Source organism: Zootoca vivipara, chromosome 2 (assembly GCF_963506605.1).
Source record: "Zootoca vivipara chromosome 2, rZooViv1.1, whole genome shotgun sequence".
Classification (NCBI taxonomy): domain Eukaryota; kingdom Metazoa; phylum Chordata; class Lepidosauria; order Squamata; family Lacertidae; genus Zootoca; species Zootoca vivipara.
The window spans coordinates 120,563,074-120,587,371 of NC_083277.1; the positions used below are offsets into that span (position 1 = coordinate 120,563,074).

Sequence of the window (24,298 nt, forward strand, 5' to 3'; positions counted from 1 at the left end):
ATTACAAATGGTGGGGCAACTCCACCACATGTGCATATACGATCCCTTTTCTCCACTACACCTCCAGCACACAGACGTATTATTTTTATACATTTTGGCAAGTTTCTCTGGTGTTTGACACCACCTGTACATCATCTTTAGTATGCCTGATGATCGTCTTCCAAAGTAACTACCCTATGGGGCAGATGTTGTGGGTATGTGAGAAGTACAATCAGCTCCTGGCTCCCTAGGAACAAGTTCGTTCCCTTGAGACTAAGGTAGCAGAACTAGAAGGTGTAAGAGAAGCAGAGAAAGTGGTGGAGGTGGCAGTCAGGGACATGGTATCTGGGTCCCATGCCCACGATGACAGCTCCACTGCTGTCAGGAAGAATGAAAATCTTGAGGAACGGGAACATCATCTTGAGGGAGACAGAAACATTCCCTTAGAAGGGACCCATTCCTTGGGGTATAATCATGTAACCTCTCATCCTGAGGGTACCCTCAAGAAGGGCACAAAATAGCAATTCAGAGGCGCCATGAGCACTTTAGGGGGGGGGGGAGAGACAGACAGACAGTATACAAGTGTTTATACAACCAATGCTTTAAGCCAGTTGCTGGAAACCATGGGAGGAGAGAGGGCTCTTGGGCTCATGTTCTGCTCCCTGGTTTCCCACATGCATCTGATTGGCCACTGTGAGAACAGGATGCTGTACTGGATGGGCCAGTGGCCTGATCCAGCAGGCTCTTCTTGGGTTCTTTATTTTATGGTCCCTCCACTGAGGTGGAGTTTGAAATGAGTGGCAGTTTAAAATCCTGAGTCATACCCCATAGCTTATCGCAAATGCATACATTTTCACATGGGTTTTTATTTATTTATTTGTGGGTATAGCACATTGTTTCAGAAATGGGACTAAACCATTTGCTAATTCATTCAGGGCTCCAGCACCGCATGAGCTCTGCCAACAAATTTGATTGGTAGTTTGTGCCTTTAAAAGGAAGGGAAGCTGGATCTTGGAACAGCAATGGCTTGGGATTTCCCTCCAACTGTCTAGACCAGTGTTTCTCAACCAGTGTGCCTCCAGATGTTTTGGGACTACAACTCCCATCATCCCTAGCTAGCAAGACCAGTGGTCAGAAATGATGGGAGTTGTAGTCCCAAAACATCTGGAGGCACAATGGTTGAGAAACACTGGTCTAGACTAGAGCATTTGAAGGTCTTCTTGTTTCTGTCATCTTCACTGACCATCATGAAAATCTCAGTTGTGCTGGCAGTGAATGCCTTGGTATCTTTGGGTATGCAAATGAAATTAATTTTCCTTGTGCTTCTGATGGGTAGATTAAGAGACACTGGCAAAAACATTTCTCTATAGCCAGGCCTTTGGCTGATTAAACATTTGATGGCCTTTAAAATGTGCTTGTGGTAGGGGGGTGTTTGTTTTGTGGTTTTTTAATATGTATTATGTGTTTTCATTTTGTATTTTTATGTTGTGAATGAATGAATGAATGAATGAATGTAAAAGCTGCTTGAAAACCCCACAGAGTTTGTTGACACAGAACTGAGCTTCTTTGTGTGAGAGACAGGAGGGCAGTGGCCTGCCATAAACAAGAAGTCCATCTAATTAATTACCCACCCTTCACCCGAAGATTTCAGGGCAGGTAACAGCATTAAAAACAGCATTACAAACCATTTAGAAACAACTTACAACCAACACAATAAAAATGGGAGTGGAAACTGTTGCTAAAACCAAAGATGATTTAATTTGTTTAAATGCTGTACCTAGGTATTTGGTTAAATTGGAAATTTAAAATTTCTGTCATCGTTGTTTTGCTTCTTTACTAATTGGCTGGTTATCAGGCCCACTTATTTATAAGATTTTGTCATTTTGGGATGTTGTTTTTTTGTTTATTTTTATTATGTTGTTCCAAGCATAGCCGGGGCAGATTGTGCCCAGCGCAGACCATTGCCTGGCTCAGGTACCTATTCCTAAATTCAGCCTTAAATTTATTTGCTTATTGAGACACTGCCCCTTTGCCATCAAGATCCTCAGTAAGGCACATTCACGGAAGATTTGCAAAAACAAGCTGAAAAAAGGTCTTCAGCGGGTTGCAAGACACATTTTATATCACATGTATTGGTTTGTGAAGGTAGAAAAAAGGTCACTCTAGTACATTAGGAATTCTGTATCCAGTGTCATTGCATTTGCATTCTCTCTCTCTCTCTCTCTCTCTCACACACACACACACACACACACACACAGCAAAACATAGAATCTAGGATTCTGGGTTGATCTGGTTTATTGATAGGAAGAAAGAGAGCTGAATCATCCTGTATGTGCCAAGGCCAGGCAGGCAACCTGATTCTTCCAGCCTCTCTCCTTTCTTGGCCAGGGACTCCTCACCTCCAGTCACCCATCATGTAAGCGAAAAGCTTGTCTCGCTGCAAGAGATTTCAGCCAGGCTTGTGGCTTGAGACTTCACAGAAGTAACAGCCAGCCTTTGCCATAAGAAGCTGTGTTTCAGCACAGTTCACATACTCCCATGTCGAGGGCCTTAGTATATGTGAAACAATGCCGGCAGAGAGAACAGTTTGCAATATTCTCCCAACCAACCACTATTTTGCATTCTCTCCAGGCCAAGGCTGCAGACCTTGCACAATGGCTTGGTGCTATGCAAGTGAAAAATAGTAGAGGAACGACCTGTAAACGACAGAGCAGACTTGAACTTGCTTCATGCAAACCTTCCCTCCCCAACAGACTTCTGGGAAGAGGCCAAGACAGGACAGGGAAAGCGTGTCCTTTCCCTCGCCACCCTCCTCCAGGTTCAAGGCACACAGGTGAGAGGCAGCCATCTGCATAAGCCCAGGGGTTTGGGAAAGTGGGGTGGGTGGTGAATGAGTTCCAGCTCTCCACTCCATGTTGCGTTGAGCCAAAGGCCTGTTTCCACCCAGAGCTGCACACCTGAAAGCAGCATCAGGTCAAGAGACTCTTGGCTGCACAAAGCTCCCAATGAGTCAAGTGGGTGGCCTGGTTTTTGTTGCCCCTGGTGCCAAGCACAGCTGGCATGAGACTGTGAGGGTTAAAGCCAACAGCTTGGCAGGGGAGGGCACCACAGATTTGGCACCAAGGCTGCCATGGCCGTGTGAGGCAGGTTATGGAAGCCTTTTAGGCTATGGTGGGGACATGCCTGAGGGTACTTGAGAGAGAGAGAGAGGGGGTGGGAAGGAGGGAGAGAAGGAGAGAGAGAGAGAGAGAGAGAGAGAGAGAGAGAGAGAGAGAGAGAGAGAGAGAGAGAGAGAGAGAGAGAGAGAACCTCATGAGATGGCAATGAGTCCAACGAAGACAAGTTTGCACCTTATGGGCAAGAGAGGCCCCTCACACTTGCCAGCCACTTTGTAGGCAATTCTAATGGGATTCTGGTCACTACTGAAACACGCTGTTTTTCCTGGCGAGCAACTGAAACGGTGCCCAATAAGTCTTGCAGGGAGGAAAGCCACAGGTGACCAAGTTCCAATGCTTGTTGAGGTTCAGAAATCCAGTTCATCTGAATCAGCGCTGCCAGCAGCTGGCAATTCATCCTGCCTGCGCCCCCACACAAAACGGTAGTTGTCTTCCAGCTGACGCTGCCTCCGCTGCTCTTTGTGAGCTTCTTCTGTACCCTGGATCTAGGAGGGGAAGCAAAAGGCAATTAGAGCAGGGGAGAAGCACATCAACACATTTCGTGTATTGTGTATGTATATATATATATCTTCCTATATACATAAAAATGAAACCAACATTGGAGGATTTGTAGTGCTGTTTCACAATATTGGATTTGCATGGAGTCAGGGTGCAGAAAAGTGGTGATTTAAAGTAGCAGAATCATGACTAAAGCTGGAAAGGAAATGGAGGTTTCAAACAACACTAGAAGTTTGAGGAAAGCAGGAAACAAACTGAAAGGGGGAAAAAGTGGTGATTCAAAAAGGAGCTGGGAATGGCTCTGATGTGTTAGCTTTTTGATGTTGGCAGAGAAGGGTACAACACAGAAGCTATTTCTTCTTGTTAAAACTGATTTGCCTTTAAAAAAGAACCTCAGTCTTTTTTCATCCTTGCTTTACTCAAACTTCTGCTACTGTTTGAGTACAGTGAGATGGGAGAAACACTGAAAGGGAAAAAATGACTGTTAAAAACTTCTCCCTCTTCCATTCTTCACTTGTCTCATGTGTGAAAGATAACTGATATTCCATACGACCTTCACATTATGTATTTCTCTCCTGCCACTATGTGTTGTCTTCAACAAGAAGTTCCAAATTCAATTTGGGAACTTAGCAATTATTTTATTAAAAAGCAATCACCCATATATGTGCAACAACCATCAACTGAAACCTCTCTAACTGAACAAGCTGATAGGATTGCTCTTAAGCCTCTATTTATTAACAAGATACAGTAACTTATCAACGCAAAATGTATGTGCACAAAGTAGCTGCACATTAGGAGAGAGGCGAAGGCAAGGGAATGGGGTGATCTGTGTGCAAGGAAGAGATGATAAAAGGTGCAGAGGAAAAAGGGGTGTGAAGGTAAAAATTGGCTTATAAAGGGGGTTACAAAAAGGGAGCGGGTAGGAGGCATGGGAAAGGGGTTCAAGATGAAAGCAGGGGTGTGAATGGGTCTGAAGAATAGGAGTGGGGGTGGTTTCTGTCCAAGGGAGTTGCACAGAATGGGGGGAGGTACAGACATGGGGGGGTTGAAGGTGAAAACAGAGGGGTAAAGTGGGGCTGAGGAGAAGAGAGAAATGGCTTCAGAAATAGGGTTGGGAAGGTGAAAAGCAAGCAGGGGCACAGCAGTGTGTGTGTGTGTGTGTGTGTGTGTGTAAAATATATACACATACAATCTATCATGTGAATGGTAGTTGACAAATTCTAGCTCCCACTGCCAACCCAAGATATTTTGGCACGCTAGGTATAAAACCTAAATGGCACGCCCTCTCCCCCAACAGAAAAGGAATATAGGGAGTGCACTGTAGAGTCTGCCAGGAGGAAACACATCCCTGATTCCACCAGGAAGCTCTTCTGCCCATGCTTTGTTGAAATGAATGGGAAGTGCACTGCTCCATTCATTCCTGTGAACCATGCCTAAGAGATGTTCCTGGGAGATTCTGCTCTGTGGGTCTGTTTAGAGTTTCCTACTCTGCTGCCATCTTTAAGGTTACTAAAAAAGCCACCCTACTTAAGTAATTACCATTTATTAGTCATGGTATAGCTACTTTCTGCAGGGGTTTTACCAGATGAATCTTGTGGTCCTGTCCAACTCTACAATTCTATGATTCTATGTGCAGAGCAGGGCCAGCCCACCCATGAGGTAAGGTGAGGCGACCGCCTCAGGCGGCAGCATCCACATTAGCGGAAGATCCAGCCTCCAAGGAATGCATCACCCACTGCTGCAGCACGCTCCTTGGGACCAGATCTGCCGCCTCTACAGTGGCCTCTTGGCAAATAGAAGGTGTTGCTGGTCTCTCCACGCCACCCCACCCCGGTTGTTCCCTTGTTTCCAGTGTAGATCTTTATTCCCCCCCCCTTGTTTCTGATGCAGATCTTCACTCACCCCTTCTTCTCTGGCAGGGGTGGGGGGGTTTCATTTTACAGTTTGTTTCAGGTGCCAAAATGTTTTGAGCCAGCCCTTGTCCCCACCAAAGACCACAACTATAGCCAGCCTCTCCACATCTTCCAGACCAGAGGACAGGACTTGTAAGCAGTTCTTCCTCTTCCTTATTCCATATTAAATATAAGCATGGTGTGATATGATCAACCTCTTTCTCCTCATTAAAACACTCCCTTCGTCTTGGGCCCTCACCAGAATATTGAAGAAGATGTCCTTGAGATTTTTGGTGTCCTCTTCTGACAGCCAATGGGTATCATCATCGTCGCCCAGGCCACCCGTGGTCACAATCTTGATTTCAATTTTACCTGCCAGCCACAAAGTTAGCCACATGTTAGTTGCCCTGCCCCCAGTCCTTAGTGGATCATATTTGAGGGAAATGGCACATGAAGATACAGGAGCATGGCAAGGAGGTCTAGCAGAAGGCATCTCTTAACTGGAGAAGCCACAGCAGGAGACTAGCCTGCCCTCAAACTGTAACCAACATGTGCGGCACCCACACAAAGATTAGCTTGGGTCCAAACTACATGCAACAGCTGCCAGTCCACACCTCTTCCCTGCATCGCCCAGTAACATTTTAGTTAAAGTGGAAGTGTACAGCAACACAGCTTAGCTCAGTATTTCCCCTGCCTTCTGCAAATGCCGGCCAATGAAGCATTGTTTACCTTTAGACAATGAGGACAACTGTGTCCCATCATGTGCAGTTGCTATGGCCAAGTGTTATTGGAGCAATGTGGGGAAGAGGCACAGCGAAAGGTCACAGGAAGTTTGGTCCCCAAAATTCTGTTTGGGGGAAAACAATACTGTGCTAGAGGAGCTGTTTTTAAGTCTCTCTTCTAGTTTTATAGAGCTAGTAGCTTGGGGGTTTAGCAAGAGTGTGTTCATGCACAGCCAGTTATAGTGGGTCTGGAAAGAACAGAACCAGACATTGCAGGTTGGCACATATAAGTTGCATGTTGCTTTCTCCTTCCTTTTAACAAAAGGGGAGTGGGTTCGGGTGCCAGAGAAACCTCTAATGTTGAAGACAAGAGCATGCCGCTCCCACATTATCACCCAGGAGTAAACTGCCCATAGGTCTTTTAATTGTAGAAAGGGTTCAGGAATGAGAGGGGTAAAGGTGATGCAGGTGCAGCAGAGATGGATGCTAATTTCCATGGTTACCATGGGACTGTGTGGGTGAACCTGCATGTTGACATTTGACTAACAAAATGCTTGGCTTGCCATCATTTAAAATCTCAAGAATAGGGAGCCACGAGGCCTTTAAGACAGTGGTACCTATGTCCCCACTGTGGAGGGATGTGCGGATCCAGAACTGGCCTCCACAGTTAACTACAGACACACTGTTAAGACCATATTCATGGAAGACAATCCTACTCGGCTATGAGTGATCGCCAAAGAAGTTTACAGGTAATTAATTCACTTCAGTCACAATTCACTGGGATTTCAAAAAGAACAAAAGTCAGGTGTTACATAAAGTCACTTGATGGCTGACTATCTTGACCAGGCACCCCAAACTGCGGTCCTCCAGATGTTTTGGCCTACAACTTCCATGATCCCTAGCTAACAGGACCAGTGGTCAGGGATGGTGGGAATTGTAGTCCAAAACATCTGGAGGGCTAAAGTTTGGGGATGCCTGATCTTGACTGTGAGCCCTAGAAGACCTGCTCCCTGACGTGTGGGCCTTTTCCCACCTTGTCTGGGAGGGGAGGGCCTGACTGACTCCAGCTACAAATGCGGAGGCTGCTGAAGAGAATTTTGGGCTGGGGTAGGAGTTTGTGGAGGGGGTACTATCACTGTTGCTGATGCTAATTTTTTGTATTTTTATCTTCAGATCTTATTATGGTTATGTGGAAATTGTTCAGTTTGGTTGTGTGCTGCTTGATGTCTTTTATTTATTCTTTATTACTACTTTTGATGTATTTGTCCATGGAGTTTTCTTGGCAAAATACTGGAGTGGTTTGCCAGTTCCTTCTCCAGGTGGATTACATTTAGTCTAAACTCTCAGCTATGACCAGTCTGTCATAAAATTTAAAAATTTAAAAGATGATGCTGTCAAGGTGCTATACTCAATATGCCAGCAAGTATGGAAAACTCAGCAATGGCCAGAGGATTGGAGAAGATCAGTCTACATCCCAATCCCAAAGAAGGGCAGTGCCAAAGAATGCTCCAACTACCGCACAATTGCGCTCATTTCATATGCTAGCAAGGTTATGCTTAAAATTATACAAGGCAGGCTTAAGGGACCGAGAACTCCCAGAAGTGCAAGCTGGATTTTGAAGGGCAGAGGAACCAGAGACCAAATTGCAAACATGTGCTGGATTATGGAGAAAGCTAGAGAGTTCCAGAAAAACATCTACTTCTGCTTCATTGACTACGCAAAAGCATTTGACTGTGTTGACCACAGAAAACTATGGCAAACTATGGCAAGTTCTTAAAGAAATGGGAGTGCTTGATCATCTCATCTGTCTCCTGAGAAATCTCTATGTGGGACAAGAAGCTACATTTAGAACTGTTTGGTTCAAAATTGGGAAAGGACTACGACAAGGCTGTATATTGTCTCCCTGCTTATGTAACTTATATGCAGAATTCATCATGAGAAAGACTGGACTGGAAGAATCCCAAGCGGGAATTAAGATAGCCGGAAGAAAAATCAACAACTTCAGATATGCTGATGACACAACCTTGATGGCAGAAAGTGAGGAGGAATTAAAGAACCTTTTAATGAGGGTGAAAGAGGAGAGCGCAAAATATGGTCTGAAGCTCAACTTCAAAAAAACCAAGATCATGGCCCCTGGTCCCATCACCTCCTGGCAAATAGAAGGGGAAGAAATGGAGGCAGTGAGAGATTTTACTTTCTTGGGTTCCATGATCACTGCAGATGGTGACAGCAGTCACAAAATTAAAAGATGCCTGATTCTTGGGAGAAAAGCAATGACAAACCTAGACAGCATCTTAAAAAGCAGAGACATCACCTTGCCGACAAAGGTCCATAGAGTAAGCTATGGTTTTCCCAGTAGTGATGTATGGAAGTGAGAGCTGGACCATAAAGAAGGCTGATCGCCGAAGAACTGACGCTTTTGAATTATGGTGCTGGAGGAGACTCTTGAGAGTCCCATGGACTGCAAGAAGATCAAACGTATCCATTCTTAAAGAAATCAGCCCTGAGTGCTCACTGCAAGGACAGATCCTGAAGCTGAGGCTCCAATACTTTGGGCCAACTCATGAGAAGAGAAGACTCCCTGGAAAAGACCCTGATGTTGGGAAAGATTGAGGGCACTAGGAGAAGGGGACGACAGAGGACGAGATGGTTGGACAGTGTTCTCGAAGCTACAAACATGAGTTTGACCAAACTGCGAGAGGCAGTGCAAGACAGGAGTGCCTGGCGTGCTCTGGTCCATGGGGTCACGAAGAGTCGGACACGACTAAACGACTAAACAAGCAACAACTATTTTTGTTATGTTTGTAATTATGTGAATCTTTGCATGTTGTAAACTGTCTTGAGCATGGTTTTAACTACAGAAAGGTGGCATACAAACAAAAGGATGATGACAATACTATGCAGTAGAACCTAGTTCTTACAAATCCAACTTCCCATTTTCCTTTCTCCTTTAACACTCTGGTTTTGACAGATATTGGTGATTACACTTGAATTCCTCGCCGTCCCCTGTATCAAAGCACATCATAAATGGGATTCACATCAAACTTCTACCTTCATCCACTACAAGCCAGCTCTTTGTTTTCCCCTACTTTACAGCTGAAGGGTCTCATAATTAAAAGGTATAATCTTACAGGCAACTCCTGGTTTAGGCATGTCTGAAGGATGCATGATCGTGCACATGTGCAAACATCACAAAGATGTCAGGAAAAGGGCGAAAAGGGGGAGGAGCAGAATGGGGGGAGCGGGCTTACTGTACTTTAAAATCTTCAAGTCCTAGAAGTTCAAATCCTGGCCTCAGAAACCTTCTTGGGAGAAGAATTAAGCAGATAATGTACAGTTGGTACCTCAGTTTTTGAACAGCTTCGTTCACGAACAACTTGGAACCTGAACGCTGCAAAACCGGAAGTAGGTGTTCCAGTTTTCAAACTTTTTTCGGAAGCTGAACGTGCTCCGTTTTGAGTCCTGAGCTTCCATTTTTACTGTTGCACTGCTAATTTGTGTCCCCCTATTTTAATTCAAGCCTTCAATTTCCGATTGCAGTGTTCTGAGGTGATATTTGGAGCTTAAATTTGGTGCTTTTGTTTTTGCTATTTATTTTGATTTTTTTGTTTTTGAGGCTTTTTCGGTTAATTTGTTTTTGTGACTGTGTGGAAACCAGTTCAGCTACTGATTGATTGATTGATTGATTGATTGTGTGACTGCGGAAATGGATAAAAGCCCCCCATCCAAACAATGACTATCATCAGTGCAGGTAAGAAAAATGTAATTTTAATTTTTATCATCTACAATACTGTCTTATTTATTTTATAGTACAGTACATTGATTATTGCTTACAGTTTATGGATCAATGGTCTTGTTAGTAAAATTCATGTTAAATTGCTGTTTCAGGGTTTGTTTTTAAAAGGCTGGAACAGATTAATCTGTTTTGCATTACTTTCTATCGGAAAGCACACCCTGGTTTTGGAAAGCTTTGGTTTTAGAACAGACTTCCGGAACGAATTAAGTTTGAGAACCAAGGTACCATTGTACTGAGATTATCAGCTCAGGATCAGAATGGCCAATGGCTCCCTGTGGTTTGCAATTAAGAGAGCCCTCCAGTGACTTTGCATCCCTGACTGCTCTCCCTTAAATAACTCCCCCTAAACACAACCCCGCTCAGGCTAAAAAAGGCTCAAGGCCACCTCTGGCTGTCCAGGTTACATGGCTGTGTTACCTTCTGCCTTCAGGCCTTCCTTCTCCAACAGGTCCTTAACCACACTCTCTATGTGGCGCAGCTGTGGGTTGTCCCTGCTCATCTCTTGGACTCGCAGCAGCTTCTGCTGAGCGCTGCCTGGCTTTACTTTAGTGACCCTGACTTTCACGCGCCCGTCTGGGTCGCCATCTGAGACAGAAAAGGGGACAGAGGAGGGTCAGTAGGCCAATATTTGTGGAAGGAGGGGGAGAGAGAATGAGAGCACAAGCTGGAAGGGCCTACAAGCAAGGCTGGGGATAGTCTGCATTCAAAAGGAAAATTTCTGCCAATTGTACTTAAGGTGCTTTGACCACAATTTTTTCCTAAGGGTTTATTTTCAAACACATTTGGAAATTTTTCGAAATGCAGAAGGTCCCTGGACTGCAGAGGAAAAGGAAGGCAGGAAGTCCCAGAAAGGTGTGGTGGTTCTATTGGGCTAAAAACTGAGCATCCTAAGTCCCTGAACAGCAAGTTTCTAACCTTTAAGGCAGCCCCCCCCCAACCCTGGTGGCCCTCCAGACTCCCACCATGCCTGGTAGTGCTGGCTGGGAGCTAAATCTCTGCAGTGCACCCGGCTGGGGAAGGCTGCCTTGTGACTTGAAAGCATCTGGATAATGCCTGGTTGGAAATGTCACAGAAGAAAAAGGGGGAGAGCTAGGCAAGGTGGCCAAGGCTTCAGGCTTTCCCAGGGCTAGCAGGAACAAGCAACAGTATGAAAAGTAAGCAAAAACGACAATATGGGCTTAGCTAAAAAAACAAAACAGAAATGTACACATGGGTTAGAATGAAATGCGAGGGACTTTAAAAAAGGAAAGAGTTGGGAATATCTATGTTGCTGGACCCCCCTCCCCCATAGCAAATAACCAGTTCCATCCATTTGGAAACTGGCAAACGTTATTGGGAAGACTCCTCCCACCAATAGTTTTTTGTCTACAATGCATCATCCTACCTGCCCCCTCCCTCCCAGTCACTTACTGACCAGTGTGAAAGAAACGCACCTGGGAGAGCAGGTGAAGTCTTGTGTCTTTTTAAAATGTGCAGATAGTCACAAATGGAGAACAGCATTAGACAGGCCAGCTCTGGCAAATTTGAACAGGAAGCTTATAGAATAGCTTTGGCCAACCTGTGGCCCCTCCTGCTGCTTTGGAGCAAAACTCCCATCATCCCCAGCCAGATGGGCGCTGGAGTCCAAAACAGCTGGAGGGCACCAGGTGGGTAAAGCCTGTTCCAGGACTGGTGTATGAGCAGTTGTGTTACAAAAATGAAACTCTCCAGAGACCTCCCAGGCTGTCCCCTGCAGGAATTTTAAGAATGAGGCAAGGATAAGTGATGAAAGAGCCCTTCTAAGAAGTCTCACTCATTGGGCATTCAAAGGCTTATCCATACCTAGTTTCCGCTATGGTTTTCTTCATCACACAACAACTTGCTAGCCACCTGCTCCCAGATTATTTGCTAAACCCTTGACATCTTGCCCTGCTCTCTGAGCAGGTCCGCATGCGGATCACCCTCGATGTGATATTTATGACAAAGTGTCACCTCCTGTTGGTTGATCCAGAAACAGTCCTCAAATGTACTGGCACTGAAAAACATGAAGTCAACCTTATATATATGAGAACATACCAGTTGTTGGTTTGGCTACGTCTTCTTCAGCAGTATCTTCCCCATCTGCTGCTACCTCTTCTTCCTCCCCTGGCTGTGGCTCCTGCTCCTTATCTCCTTTATTCGAGTCTTTGCCAGGATCCAGCTTGTCAATAAGCTTGTTGAGGGTAGAAGCCAAAGACTTGGAGGCTTGCTTTCGATCAAACTCACCTTTCAGGCCTTCTGTTTCCAACTCATCCTCCACCTGCCAGTAAACAATCCAAGATCTATTTATTTATTGAGAAAGAGAGAGATCCAGTTGAGTAGCAGCCTGGCTCATTTCCTGCAGCTATGTGTAGAGCAGTTGCTCCCACACTTTCTTGGGCCACTGCTCCCCTGAATCCACTCATCCCCACTGCCCCCTTCCTACTAAAAGCAATATTCAGAGCATTGGCTTGCATGACCTACTACGGAAGGTAATTAACACAATAAAATTTGAAACAGCAACAATTAAATGCACATTTATTCAAAATCCAATCAGAACTATTTTAGTAATTAATTAAACAAAACAAATGAACTTGATCTAGTGATACCAGGTTTTCAAAGTCTAATAGTCATTTACACCTTCAGTCCCCCCTTGGCCTGCTAGGTAACCCCCCTGCCCCTCCAGGGGGCTGGACCACCCGCTTTGAGAACCACTGGTGTAGAGTCTGGATCTGCAAGACTCCGTTTTCAATCATGTTTCTAGTCCTTGTGATTGGAAGGCTCCACCAGGCAGCCATACTGACTACAAGTCTTGCTGCTGCATCATTCGGACACCACTTCCTCTGTTAGCCCCCTCCCCTCCTCACCATTGGTGCTGCCCGAAGAAAGTTCCTTCACCTTGCAGAAAGATTCCCTCTCCTTACTATTCATCATTCTTTTCCAATTTTGTGTCCCTCCCTCTCAGCTTTTTCTAAACCAAAAAAAGCATACAAAGTTATAGCCCTTTTCCCCACAAAGGCAGCAAAATGTATGCAAATACGAGGCGATTGGGGACAGAGAACATCCAGGGCCCACCAACAGTTTTCTCGGGTGGGTAGTGCAGAAAGGAAATTACAGCTATCCTCACCTCATCAATGATGTGATCGAACTCCTTTTCCATCTCAGATTTTACCTCCTCCTTCAGCTTGGCCATTTCAGACTTAGGCAGCAGGATGTCTTCCAGTTCCTTCTCAAACTTCCCCAGCAGGTCTTCCTCATCCTTCTCATCCTCCTGGGCCCCTTCTTCAGATGGCTCTGTCCCTAACGATGGCTCACTTTTGGGTGGAGTTTCTTGAGATGCTTCCTCTGATTCTCTCACCATCTCTTTGTCCTGGAGGGACAAAGGCGAGACTCAAATTGACCCAGCTGAGATGCCATTACAACATAAACATAACAAATAAAGAAGCAGCAGCAGCCTGGCTAATAATAACAAAGGGCTGGACAATCCCTGTCCAGTGGCCCCAGGAAGACCTCCCAATTGTTCTTCCCTAGCAAACACCTGGACCCTGGACCAGGAAGTTCCATATACTAGGCAGATAACAATTCCACATTGTATACCTAAAAGCAGCTTAGCAATAGCAGAGTAAATCTGGTGAGAAGCAAGTCTTCCACTACATCTTACCTTCCTGGCATTCTCCTTCAAGTCACGAATAAACTGCACCAGGTCGCCAGGATTCTTGATAACTTTGAAGTGGATTTTTCTCTTGAAATCTGAAAAGATCCGGGACAGCACATTTTTAAAAATTATAAATAAAATAATTTATATACCACCCTCTCAAAGTATCCAGTTGGCATACAGCAATATCAAAACATTTTTAAAGAAACCTTTAAAAGCATCTTACGTGGGGGTTTGGATCCAAGGGTTCAGTGTACAGTGGTGCCTCGCTTAACGAATGCCCTGCTTAACGAAATTTCCACTTAACGAAAGGATTTTTCGAGCGGAGGTTGCCTCGCTAGACGAATTCGTTTTATGAAAAATTCGTCTAGCGAATCGCGGTTTCCCATAGGAATGCATTGAAATTCAATTAATGCGTTCCTATGGGCAAATTTTTTTTTTTTAACAAATTCAATGCATTCCTATGGGATTCGCTAGACGAATTTTTCGTTATAAGAAAAGACCCGTGGAACGAATTAAATTCGTCTAGCAAGGCACCACTGTAATGGCAAAAACACAGACTCAACCCCCTGGAAATGCAGCCCTAGCCTTCCAGTGCCGGAGCACTAAGCTGGGTTTTCCTGATGTAAAAAAAACCTTAGCTCTCCACCTTGCCTACCAGGCAAGGCATGCTCAGCATACTGGCTTTAGGATGCTTTTGTGAAATCTCATGAGTCCATCCAAGTTCCCATGAGATCTCATGGCGCTACCACCAGGCTTCCAGAGCCTGCATGCTGAGAGGATCTTGGAGGTTCTTTTTGCACCAGGAAAATTTTGCATGCATTTAATTTGCACAATTTCAGCTGGCCAGCCTTCAACTGTGAAGGGTTGAAAATGCACATTGGATGTGCCTAAGATGCAAGCGGAATGTACAAAAGAATTAAAATGAGTTGCCACTCAACAAAATTTTAAACAACTGCATAGTCCTCTTAACTTACAAAAGAAATGCATGGAAGTGACTGCTGGATCTCTGCTGGAAGAGTGTTCCACAGCATGGGACCAGTGACCTGGGGAAAACTATCAGCACTTCTCTGGATGATCTCAGTGATCCATCTGGATACGAGGGTTCACACGGTCCTTAGGGCATCCTGGACCCAACTTACTCAGGGCTTAGTATATCAACACAAGAGCCTTAAACCTGGCCCAGTAGCGTATGGGCAACCAGGAGAGATGTTTTAACAGAGGTGTCTCATGCTGTCAGCTGTCTGCCCCCATGTGCAGTTTGGTCACTGCATTCTGCACCAGCCAGAGCTTCCTGACCAGGTCTGAGGGCAGCCCCACATAAAGTGAGTTGTAGTAATCCATTCTTGAGGGTAACAATGCATGGACTACAGTGGCCAATGGGTCCTAATCCAGTTAAGGCCATAGCTGACAAAAGGCACTCCTAGCCACAGGGGTCACTTGGGTCTCGAATGATGGACATATCCAGGAGTACACCCAAGCTATGTACCTGCTCCTTGAGAGGGAGTGCAACTCTTCCCAGAAAGGGCAACTGGCCTATCTTCTGGATACAGGAATCACCCACCCACAAAGCCTCCATCTTTGCTGAATTCAAACTCAAGTTTATTGACCCCTGTCCAGTCCACCACTACCTTGAGGCTCTGTTCCAGGGCTTTCACAAACTCTGATTCTGATGGAGAACAGAGCTGCATGTCATCAGCATACTGATGGCACCGTGCTCCAAAGCTTCTCTTGCTCCAAATTACATGTATTAAATAGCACTGGATCCAGAACAGAGTCCTGCAGAACCCTGTAGTCTAAGGGCCAGGGAGTCCAAGTGCACGCCTCCCATGCTACTCTTTGGACTCAACTGTGCAGGTTGGCATGAAACCACTCTAGTGCAGTGCCTCCATCCCAGGAAGTTGATCAATGTTTTCAAAAGTTGCTGAGAGATTGAGTAAGAACAACAGGTCACAGTCCCTGCCCCTCCCTCTGTAAAGGCCATCCATTGAAATAACCAAGGCTGATTCAATCCCTAAGCCAGACCTAAATCCAGACTGAAGTAGCTCTATAGATAACCAGTGTCATCCAGGAGCACTTGCAGTTCCCACCCCTCTTTTTCTGAACACTAAACCATGTTAAAAAGAGGAAAGGATGCCTAAGGGGGGAGGGGGAGGAATCAGCAGTTTCCAAAGAAACAGGCCATTAAAGAATGTCTGACTGCTTAACAGTCTTCTTGAAAGAACAGAAGGTGGGTTCAGAAAGTCCTGAATCCTTTGGTTCATGTGAATGTTCCTCAAAGAGGATTGTTTTCCAGAGCCATAGCACTTATGGTCCACACACTTACCTGCTAGGTGACTGTCTGCTGTCTTCATGATTGGCTCTTCCTCCTACAGAAAAAAGACAGAAGTTAAATGGTTTTGGGTGCTATGCATAGAAGCCACTCCTGTAGGGTTGCGAGGGAATAATTTCTGCCTGATACAGACTGTTGAGTTCAGCTACTTGTTTCGCCAAATGAATTCATTATTACCCGGACCCTGCATTCATCACTGGAGGTCCTTCTCTGTGTGCCTCGTGCATGAGAGGCCTGGAGGGTGGCAACATGAGAACAGACCTTTTCTGCAGTGGTTCCCCATTTGTGGAATACTCTCCCCAGGAGGTTCACCTGGCCACTTCATTGCATATCTTTACACACCAAGAGAAATTGTTTCTCTTCAACCAAGGTTTGGCTGATTAACATTCTATGCCTTTTTAATGTGTTTGGGGGGGGGTTATTGCTTTTTTATTTATTATGTATTCCACCCACCCACCCCATTTTGTATTTTTATGTTGTCAACCGCCCTGGGATCTTTGGATGGTGGTACACAAATTTAATAAATATTTTTCGTCCGCAGATCTCAGGGTAGTTCACAACATAAAAATATAACAACAAAATAAATAATATAAGAAAAATATAACAACCAAATCTATATATATATATATAAATGGTGAAGGTGCATGTGTGTTATTCCCCACTTTTCTCCCACAAGCACTTACCCGATCGTCCTGAAATTTGGCCACAACCTCAGTCACATGTGAGCAGGTAATCATGCACTTACACTGACCAGCTGACACACCGAACACAGGTAAAAACCTGGATTTGTGGTCAAAAAATTGCGCCCTCCAGTGGACATTCAACGAACAACGGACAAACATACTCCCACAATCCTTCACTCCCCGGAGACCACGCCTCCAACAGAGAGCAAACCGCTCGGAGACCAAGCCGCTCCTCAGAGAACCAAGCCCGCCTCGGAGATCGCACATCTGAGACCAGGCCGCTCCCCACCCCAGGGACCCGCACCTGCCCAGGAGATCACATACCAGCGACCCCCTCCCCCCCAACCAAGTCCACTCCACACACCCCCACACCACGGATCCCGCCTCCCATCCCTCCCCCCCCGGAGCAAGCCCACTCCACACACCCCACCCCACGGATTGCACTTCCCGGGACCCACCCCCGCCCCAGAGATCACACCGATCCATCCCCACCCCGATAACCACCCCGCCACCACCGATAACGCCACCCCCACGGACCAGACTGCCTCCACAACAGGCCCAGCCCTCTCCAAACTACCTCCCGCGACCCCTCCCCCCTGAGCAACCCCACTCCACACACACACCCGCCGATCCCGCCGCCTCCCGGGACCCACCCCCGCCCCAGAGATCACACCGATCCATCCCCACGGACCAGGCCGCCTCCACAACAGCCCTAGCCCTCTCCAAACTAACTTCCACAACCCCCTCCCCCTGATCAAACCCACTCCACACCCCCACACCCCACTGACTTACACCCTCTCCACGCCTCTCCACAATCAAAGACCCATGACCCTCATGGACACTAACCCCCTCGGAATCCTGCCCCACTACAAACCCCCACTACAACCCTCTACCCCCAAGACCCTCCACCCACAATACCCTCCCCAACCAATACCAAGACCCCCCCCCGGACCGTCCCCTCTCCTCAACCCTCCCCTCCCCCACCAATACCAGGACCACCCAAGGACCCTCACATTTCCTCAACCCTCCCCTCCCACCCCCCAAATACCAGGATCACTCAGGGAACCACACCTCCCCTGGGTGGGGGTTACCAGGAAGAGAGAGTTGGGGGATTCACAGGGATAAGCCGATGGGGTGGGGAGGAACAAACTGAATAGATCATGGATCGGGACAGGGTGGGGGCAATCACAGGGATCAGCCACAGCAATGCGTGGCAGGGCCAGCTAGTAAATAAAATAATAAACACCATAACACCAACATCAATGGTGCATGAGCCAAAAATGAACAGATGCATCTATTTAATACAGCAGTGGGGAACTGTATTTGCCCAGTGGGCCAGATCACTAGCTCCCCCACCTCGCACAGGACAATTTTGACAGGCCGATCACCTGGTGTTAAAAGGACACTAGCTGATCTTTTTTGCCCACAGGTTGTTAGAGGACTTTGCAAAGCAATCCTCAAGACCTGACAAGCAGATACAGTGGTACCTCGACTTACGAATTTAATGCGTTCCAAATGCACATTCGTAAATAAAAAAAAATTGTAAGTCGAATCCCATAGGAATGCATTGGGAGAAAAAATTCGCAAGTCGAAGCAACCCTATCTAAAAATTCGTAAGTAGAAAAAAATCCTATCTAAACCACATCCAAGATGGCGGACGGAGCTCCGTTCGTAAGTAGAAACATTCGTAAGTAGAGGTACCACTGTAATTTATTGGGTCTTGTGATGTCCCTTGCAAAGCCCCAAATAGCTTTGTTAGAGATGTGTCATGTGAATTGTAGGGCAGTGGGCATGGCTTGGCTGAAGTGAGCTTGTGGGCCAGATGTGGAGATCTGGTGGCCTGGAGGTTCCCCATCCCTGATTTAGTAGATATGGAACATACGGCTGTGCTTGGATGCAACACTAAGACATTGACAGTGGTGAGACAACTTACAGGAACATAGGAATCTGCCTTCGACAGTGTCAGACCAGTGTCTGGCTGACTGACTGACTAACAGGGGCTTTCTAGATTCAGGTAGGTAGCCGTGTTGGTCTGACACAGTCGAAATAAACAAATAAAAGTGTCTCTAAGGTGGTACTGGACAATTTATTATTATTATTTCAAGGGGCTTTCTCCCAACCTTATCTGCCTCTCCCAACCTTATCTAGATATGCCGGGGACTGAGTCTGTGTGCAAAGCTGATGCTCCACCCTTCCCATAATTATCCTATGCAGAAGGTAATTCTTGTTTGTGCTTTTAAACGCACTTTGAAGATATTTTTAGCCAGAAAGGCCTCTTACAGTTAGTTGTGTTTATGCAGGCTTAAGACAATGAGCTGAGTTTCTTTCTCATTACTTGAATTTTATTGTCTCCCTGTTATGACTGATATGTTCTGAAGTCAGAATATAAATCTATAAAATAAAATAATTCACTGATAAGTCAAATCTTATAATTCTGAGGATACGTATAGTGCCTCAACAACATGCCTAAATAAAAAACAAAGAACTCCCACAATGGTGGTGTCAGAATCAAGAAAAAGGAAAATATACCGGCTTTGAGGGTAAGAATACATACATACATACATACATACATACATACATACATACATACATACGTTGAAAGTATTTGTCCAATACTGGTTATGATCAGGTGTGATGACAGGAGGTTACCTTGGTTTGGTCTGGCACCTGGGCACTCTTCTCATCTCCCCGCAGCGCTCTCTCCCAGAAATCAGAGTCATCAGCTGGGTCGCTTTCAGGAGGAGAAGCCGTTGGAACAGGCTCTGGGGTCACTGACCAAACAGGCAAAACAAAGTTTTTAAGTGGGAGCAAAGTCATTTGGGTTTACCAAGAGCATTTCTACAATTACACTCAGGATAGAGAATACTCTGCACCACACAAATGCAGAATTCAGCACGTTGAGAATACAGTTCCTTTTTTACAGGTTTCTAGCTTCCAAACCTGCAAGAACAGGTACTGCCCACTAAAGATGTGAAGGTCCTGTTTCACCCCGAACCTTACCCCCCACTAATGAAAAAGTGGATTACAATATATTTTCTTTTACAATGATGAGCAAAAAGTTTAAGACAATCTGCTTATATATTTACTTTTCTAAAATGATTTCTAAGCTTGTGTAACTGGAAGACCTTTATGTAAAATTTTATACAATATCAGATCATTACAATTCCTGAACACTGAAGCCAACCAAGTCCTGAGTTGTACACTGAGAGCACAACTCTCAAATACGAGAAAAATATGCATTTCTGCCTCTTGTAGGGCACTGCCATTGTCACAGGAGAAGAAAGGCAGGTTCAATGCCTTCTTTCCAATAGCTTGCCCATCCGACAGAATAGCACCAATAGACACCTGAAACTGCAGAGTGCCCCTAAGGATGAAGGTACATTGTGTAAGGGTCCTTGCACATTATCCCAACACAAAAATCAGAACCAGTATGTTTTTTGGCACTGAAGGCCATACAGAGGACCCTCGGGTTACGTTACCTGGGGTAACGTAACTTTCAGGTTGCGAACGTGTGCATGCACACATGCACAGAAGTGGCACCTCTAGATGCGGACTTTTCAGGGTACATACGGGCCTCATATCTGGAGGGTCTACTGTATTTACTGACTTTTTAAAATGGTGACTTGCCTCAGGTTCCATGTGATCACCCCACCCCACAGCTAGATTTCAGTAACATCCTTGCAGAACTGTCTTGCCAGCTAGTTCCCTACCATTGCCATCTGAATCCTGAACGGCAGAGTTGGGGTCTCGCTCATTCCACAGTCGTGTGTCTAGAGTCTTCAGCTCTTCAGAGATCTCCTCCACTTTGCGCTTTGTGTCAGCTGCAAAAATTTACACAATATACATTAGATGCGCAAACACACACCCCAGTATGTCCAGGTAAGAAACAGGTCATCATCATAGCTTCCAATGCAACAAGACAATACAATATGTGATAAAGTAATCCAGTGCTTTTCAGGCTAAGTGGAATTTGAATCCAAGCCAGCACAGTCTTCACTATACCACACTGTCGTCCGTCCCCCCCATGCCTATTCTCTCAGCAACAGAGAAGGCAAACGAGGAAAGGACTTTATTCTGTTTCTGCTTTGAGGCTGTAATGCACACAATGAGTACTTTACACACCATTCAATCTCCCTGAAAGAAGGGACTTACGCTTCAAATGCACTTAAGATACTTCTGTCCCACTGCTGTATCCTGCCTTGCAAGGGCTAAGTTCTAAAAAGGTCACCAGATCAAAGCGAATCGCCCTGGCCAAGAGGGCACTGAAGGGGCCTCCACCTCCTCCCTGACCATTTGTACTACTTACACACTTGGGCCTTGACATATTCCACATATTCTGCAGGGCTCAGGGCCGGGTGACAGCGGATGGTCTGAGGGGTGGCAGTGGACGGTGGCCGCAGAAATGGGTGGTGGCAGATGCGGGTGGTGTGGATGGTCAACACGTAGGAGCAGGACTGGGGCTCATCCACACGGGCAATGTAGTCACCTGACCCTTCCTCACACAGAAACTGCGATTTAGATATAGAAAAATATAGAAAGTTGTTGTATACTGACTCAGATTATAGGGTCCATCTAGCCTAGCACTTTGTGTTCTCCTCCTCTGGCGACCAGCAGCTCTGCAGGGCCTCAGGCACCAAACTTTCCCTGCCCTGCTCCTGGAGAGCCTTTAAAGATGGATGTGGCCAAGATTTTGCCTGGGACTCCTGCACCCACTGCACATGCTCCACCCACTGAGCTACGGCCCTTACCCCCAGGATAGCTTTCCATGAGTTGCCAGCAGTGGGGCCAGAAGAGAGGCTAATCTCATTTTGAAAGGCGCATGCATGGAATCCAGGTATCTCTGGCAGGATGAAGGGGGGAGGTCACATTGGTTCAAGAGAACATGGGGACCCCGAGTCCCTCCAGATGTGGTTGGACTCCCATCAGCCGCAGCTAGCATAGCCAATGGTCAGGAGTGATGGGAGTTGCAACTAGCAAGATCTGTAGTGGCACAGGTCCTGCATCCCTGGGTTGAAGGGTCAGCCCAAGTTCAAACAGCAGCAGGGTAAATTATGAGACAATGTCCCTCCATTTCCTTCTGTTTCACAATGTGCACTTCCTAACACTTCCTCGGTGGCTACATAAAAGAAGCTGTGAGCCTAATCTATTTACTTATTGATTATATCTATTTGATACCTCTTATGATTACAAATAAACCTCAAAGCAGTTTACCAAGATATAAAGAAAACATGCAATAAAATTATTCCAATAAAAAAGTACATTGTGGATTATCACCTATGGTGTAGGGCAGAAGGATCCAATGCTACAGTAATTGTCAGGGAAAGCCTGAGCAAGCAGGTGAGTTTTCTATACATGTCAGAAAAACCCTGGCCCTGAGTTGGTCAGAGTTTTATATGTTAACAACAACACCTTAAAAAGGTGGCTTGGCATTCACAAGAGAAAAAATGGGGAACAAACTAACACACATGACAACACAAGCAGGAAGCTCTCTCCTCTGCATGAAACATAGGAGGAGAACCCATACTCCAAGCATTCCTAGGTCCAACTTCCAACTCTCCACTCAGCATCTCTCAAGTCAACTATAGACCACGGACCCTGTGGCCCTCCAACTCTCATCAGCCCCAGCCAGCATTATCAATGGCCAGGAATTATGGCAGCTGTAGTCTAGCAGCATCTGGTGGGATACATGGACAATGTCTGTTCCTGTCCATCACACAGCTCTGGTTACCTGAATGGAGTCTTTCACTTGCCCACGAATGGCTCTAAAGGACAAGAGAGCCAGACTTCCTTTCCTCTCAGCTGCTGACTCAGGAAACTTCCTCACAGTCAGTGCAACCAAGTTCATTTCCTTACCCTGACTTCAGCCTCCCGAGGCTTCCCGTTCAAGTTGCACTTGGATCCGTTGACATATGTCTGGCTGTGGTAACGCTTCAGCTTGTGCTGTTTGGAAGCCTGTGATGCGGGGAGAGAGAACCAGAAAACACTCAAGGCCTTTGGGGGAGGGGGAAGTTTCACTGCTTTGATCCTTTTTAAAATTATCTGCAAGCCCCTATTGAGCAGAAGCTGAAGGTAATCTGCTTTGAGTTGGGCCTAGATGCAAGCAAGAGTTTATTCAGGGACAGCTGCAGACTGTCCATAGCATACCCTCCCCCAAGCTCACTCAAGTTTTTCCCCATTGCATGAAGTGATCAAGGGCCAAGGGAACACCCACCTTGGCAGTTTCATTGTCCCAGTCAAATGCGGACTGGTAGTACCCCAGGTACAGAATGTCACCTTTGATTTCAGACTCTGCAGGGTGGGGGAAGACACAGGGAAAGATGAAAAGTGTGACTTGGTTAACTGGAAGCTTGGACCTCAGGAGAGAACAACAACAACAACAACAACAACAACAACAACAACATCTTAGCTTGAACCAGAGGCTGAGAAAAGACCTGCTTCAGTTGTGCCTCCACAGTGTAAATTCAAGCTATGAATCTGGCTACACTGATCCAGAGGAGGGCAACCAACATGGTCAAAGGCTTGGAAACGATGCCTTATGAGGAACGGCTTAGGGAGCTGGGTATGTTTAGCCTGGAGAAGAGAAGGTTAAGGGGTGATATGATAGCCATGTTCAAATATATAAAAGGATGTCATATAGAGGAGGGAGAAAGGTTGTTTTCTGCTGCTCCAGAGAAGCGGACAGGGAGCAATGGATTCAAACTACAAGAAAGAAGATTCCACCTAAACATTAGGAAGAACTTCCTGAAAGTAAGAGCTGTTCGGCAGTGGAATTTGTGCCAAGGAGTCTCCTTCTTTGGAGGTCTTTAAGCGGAGGCTTGACAGCCATCTATCTGTCAGGAATGCTTTGATGGTGTTTCCTGCTTTGCAGGGAGTTGGACTGGATGGCCCTTGTGGTCCTTCCAACTCTATGATTCTATGGACCCCCCCCCCCACAAAAAACAGCCTTGCACTAAAAACAAAACGTTAAATATCCTGGTCTAAGCTAATCATGCCACTAGTTTCCTGACACATGTTTTTATTTGCATAAAATCTGTGATTATAGATTAGGGGCTATCCCAGCTAAGAAACGGAAGGGATTAGTACGAAGTAAACTTTCAAATCTGCATATTAACGAAAAAAGGGAGACCGCAACAGACTGAAGAACCCCCAATTCCTTTTGAGAACACAACCATGCACCTTATCATTTCAAAGTAGCTGGACAGCCATTCCTGGTTTGCTGACATGAACTGCTTCAGTCATCAGCCTTTGACAGTGTTGGAAGACCTCCACCCTGGCCAAACTCTACAATATGAGGAGACTATGGACCTCTTGTTATAAGACTACTGTAAGAATTAACCATGTATACAGACATGGTAAACCTAACGTTAAGGTTTATTAAAAGGGTGGCACCACACTCACGACACAATTCTGGGGACTTTGGTTGCTCCTTTTCCACTGCAGATCAGCAAAGTGGGAGGCACTTTGCAGCAAGGAAGTGGCAAGCTGAATCCAGAGATGGAGCACCGGAGGCTCTCAGATACTGCTGGAGTCCAACTCCCACCAGCCCTGGTCAGCAATCATGGGAGTTG

The 24,298-nt window shown here is 45.9% G+C and overlaps 1 protein-coding gene across 4 annotated transcripts in view; it reads right to left on the reverse strand.

Moving 5' to 3' along the window:
• Window positions 1–2,216: 2,216 nt before the first annotated feature.
• Window positions 2,217–24,298, reverse strand: part of OS9 (OS9 endoplasmic reticulum lectin) — a 36,011-nt gene continuing 13,929 nt past the window's right edge. Inside the window, exons 4-15 of one of the 4 annotated variants that reach the window (XM_060272155.1) lie at window positions 22,942–23,018; window positions 22,584–22,682; window positions 21,037–21,238; window positions 20,441–20,551; window positions 19,380–19,492; window positions 16,042–16,084; window positions 13,722–13,810; window positions 13,188–13,430; window positions 12,119–12,341; window positions 10,481–10,648; window positions 5,805–5,917; window positions 2,217–3,640 (exon numbers count right to left, since the gene is read on the reverse strand). In XM_060272155.1, the coding sequence (XP_060128138.1) occupies window positions 3,503–3,640; window positions 5,805–5,917; window positions 10,481–10,648; window positions 12,119–12,341; window positions 13,188–13,430; window positions 13,722–13,810; window positions 16,042–16,084; window positions 19,380–19,492; window positions 20,441–20,551; window positions 21,037–21,238; window positions 22,584–22,682; window positions 22,942–23,018 (1,619 nt within the window). In that variant the 3' untranslated portion in view covers window positions 2,217–3,502. Of the gene's footprint in view, window positions 3,641–5,804; window positions 5,918–10,480; window positions 10,649–12,118; window positions 12,342–13,187; window positions 13,431–13,721; window positions 13,811–16,041; window positions 16,085–19,379; window positions 19,502–20,440; window positions 20,552–21,036; window positions 21,239–22,583; window positions 22,683–22,941; window positions 23,019–24,298 lie in introns of all 4 variants that reach the window. The other 3 variants (XM_035102727.2, XM_035102719.2, XM_035102731.2) reach the window with 3 other exon arrangements.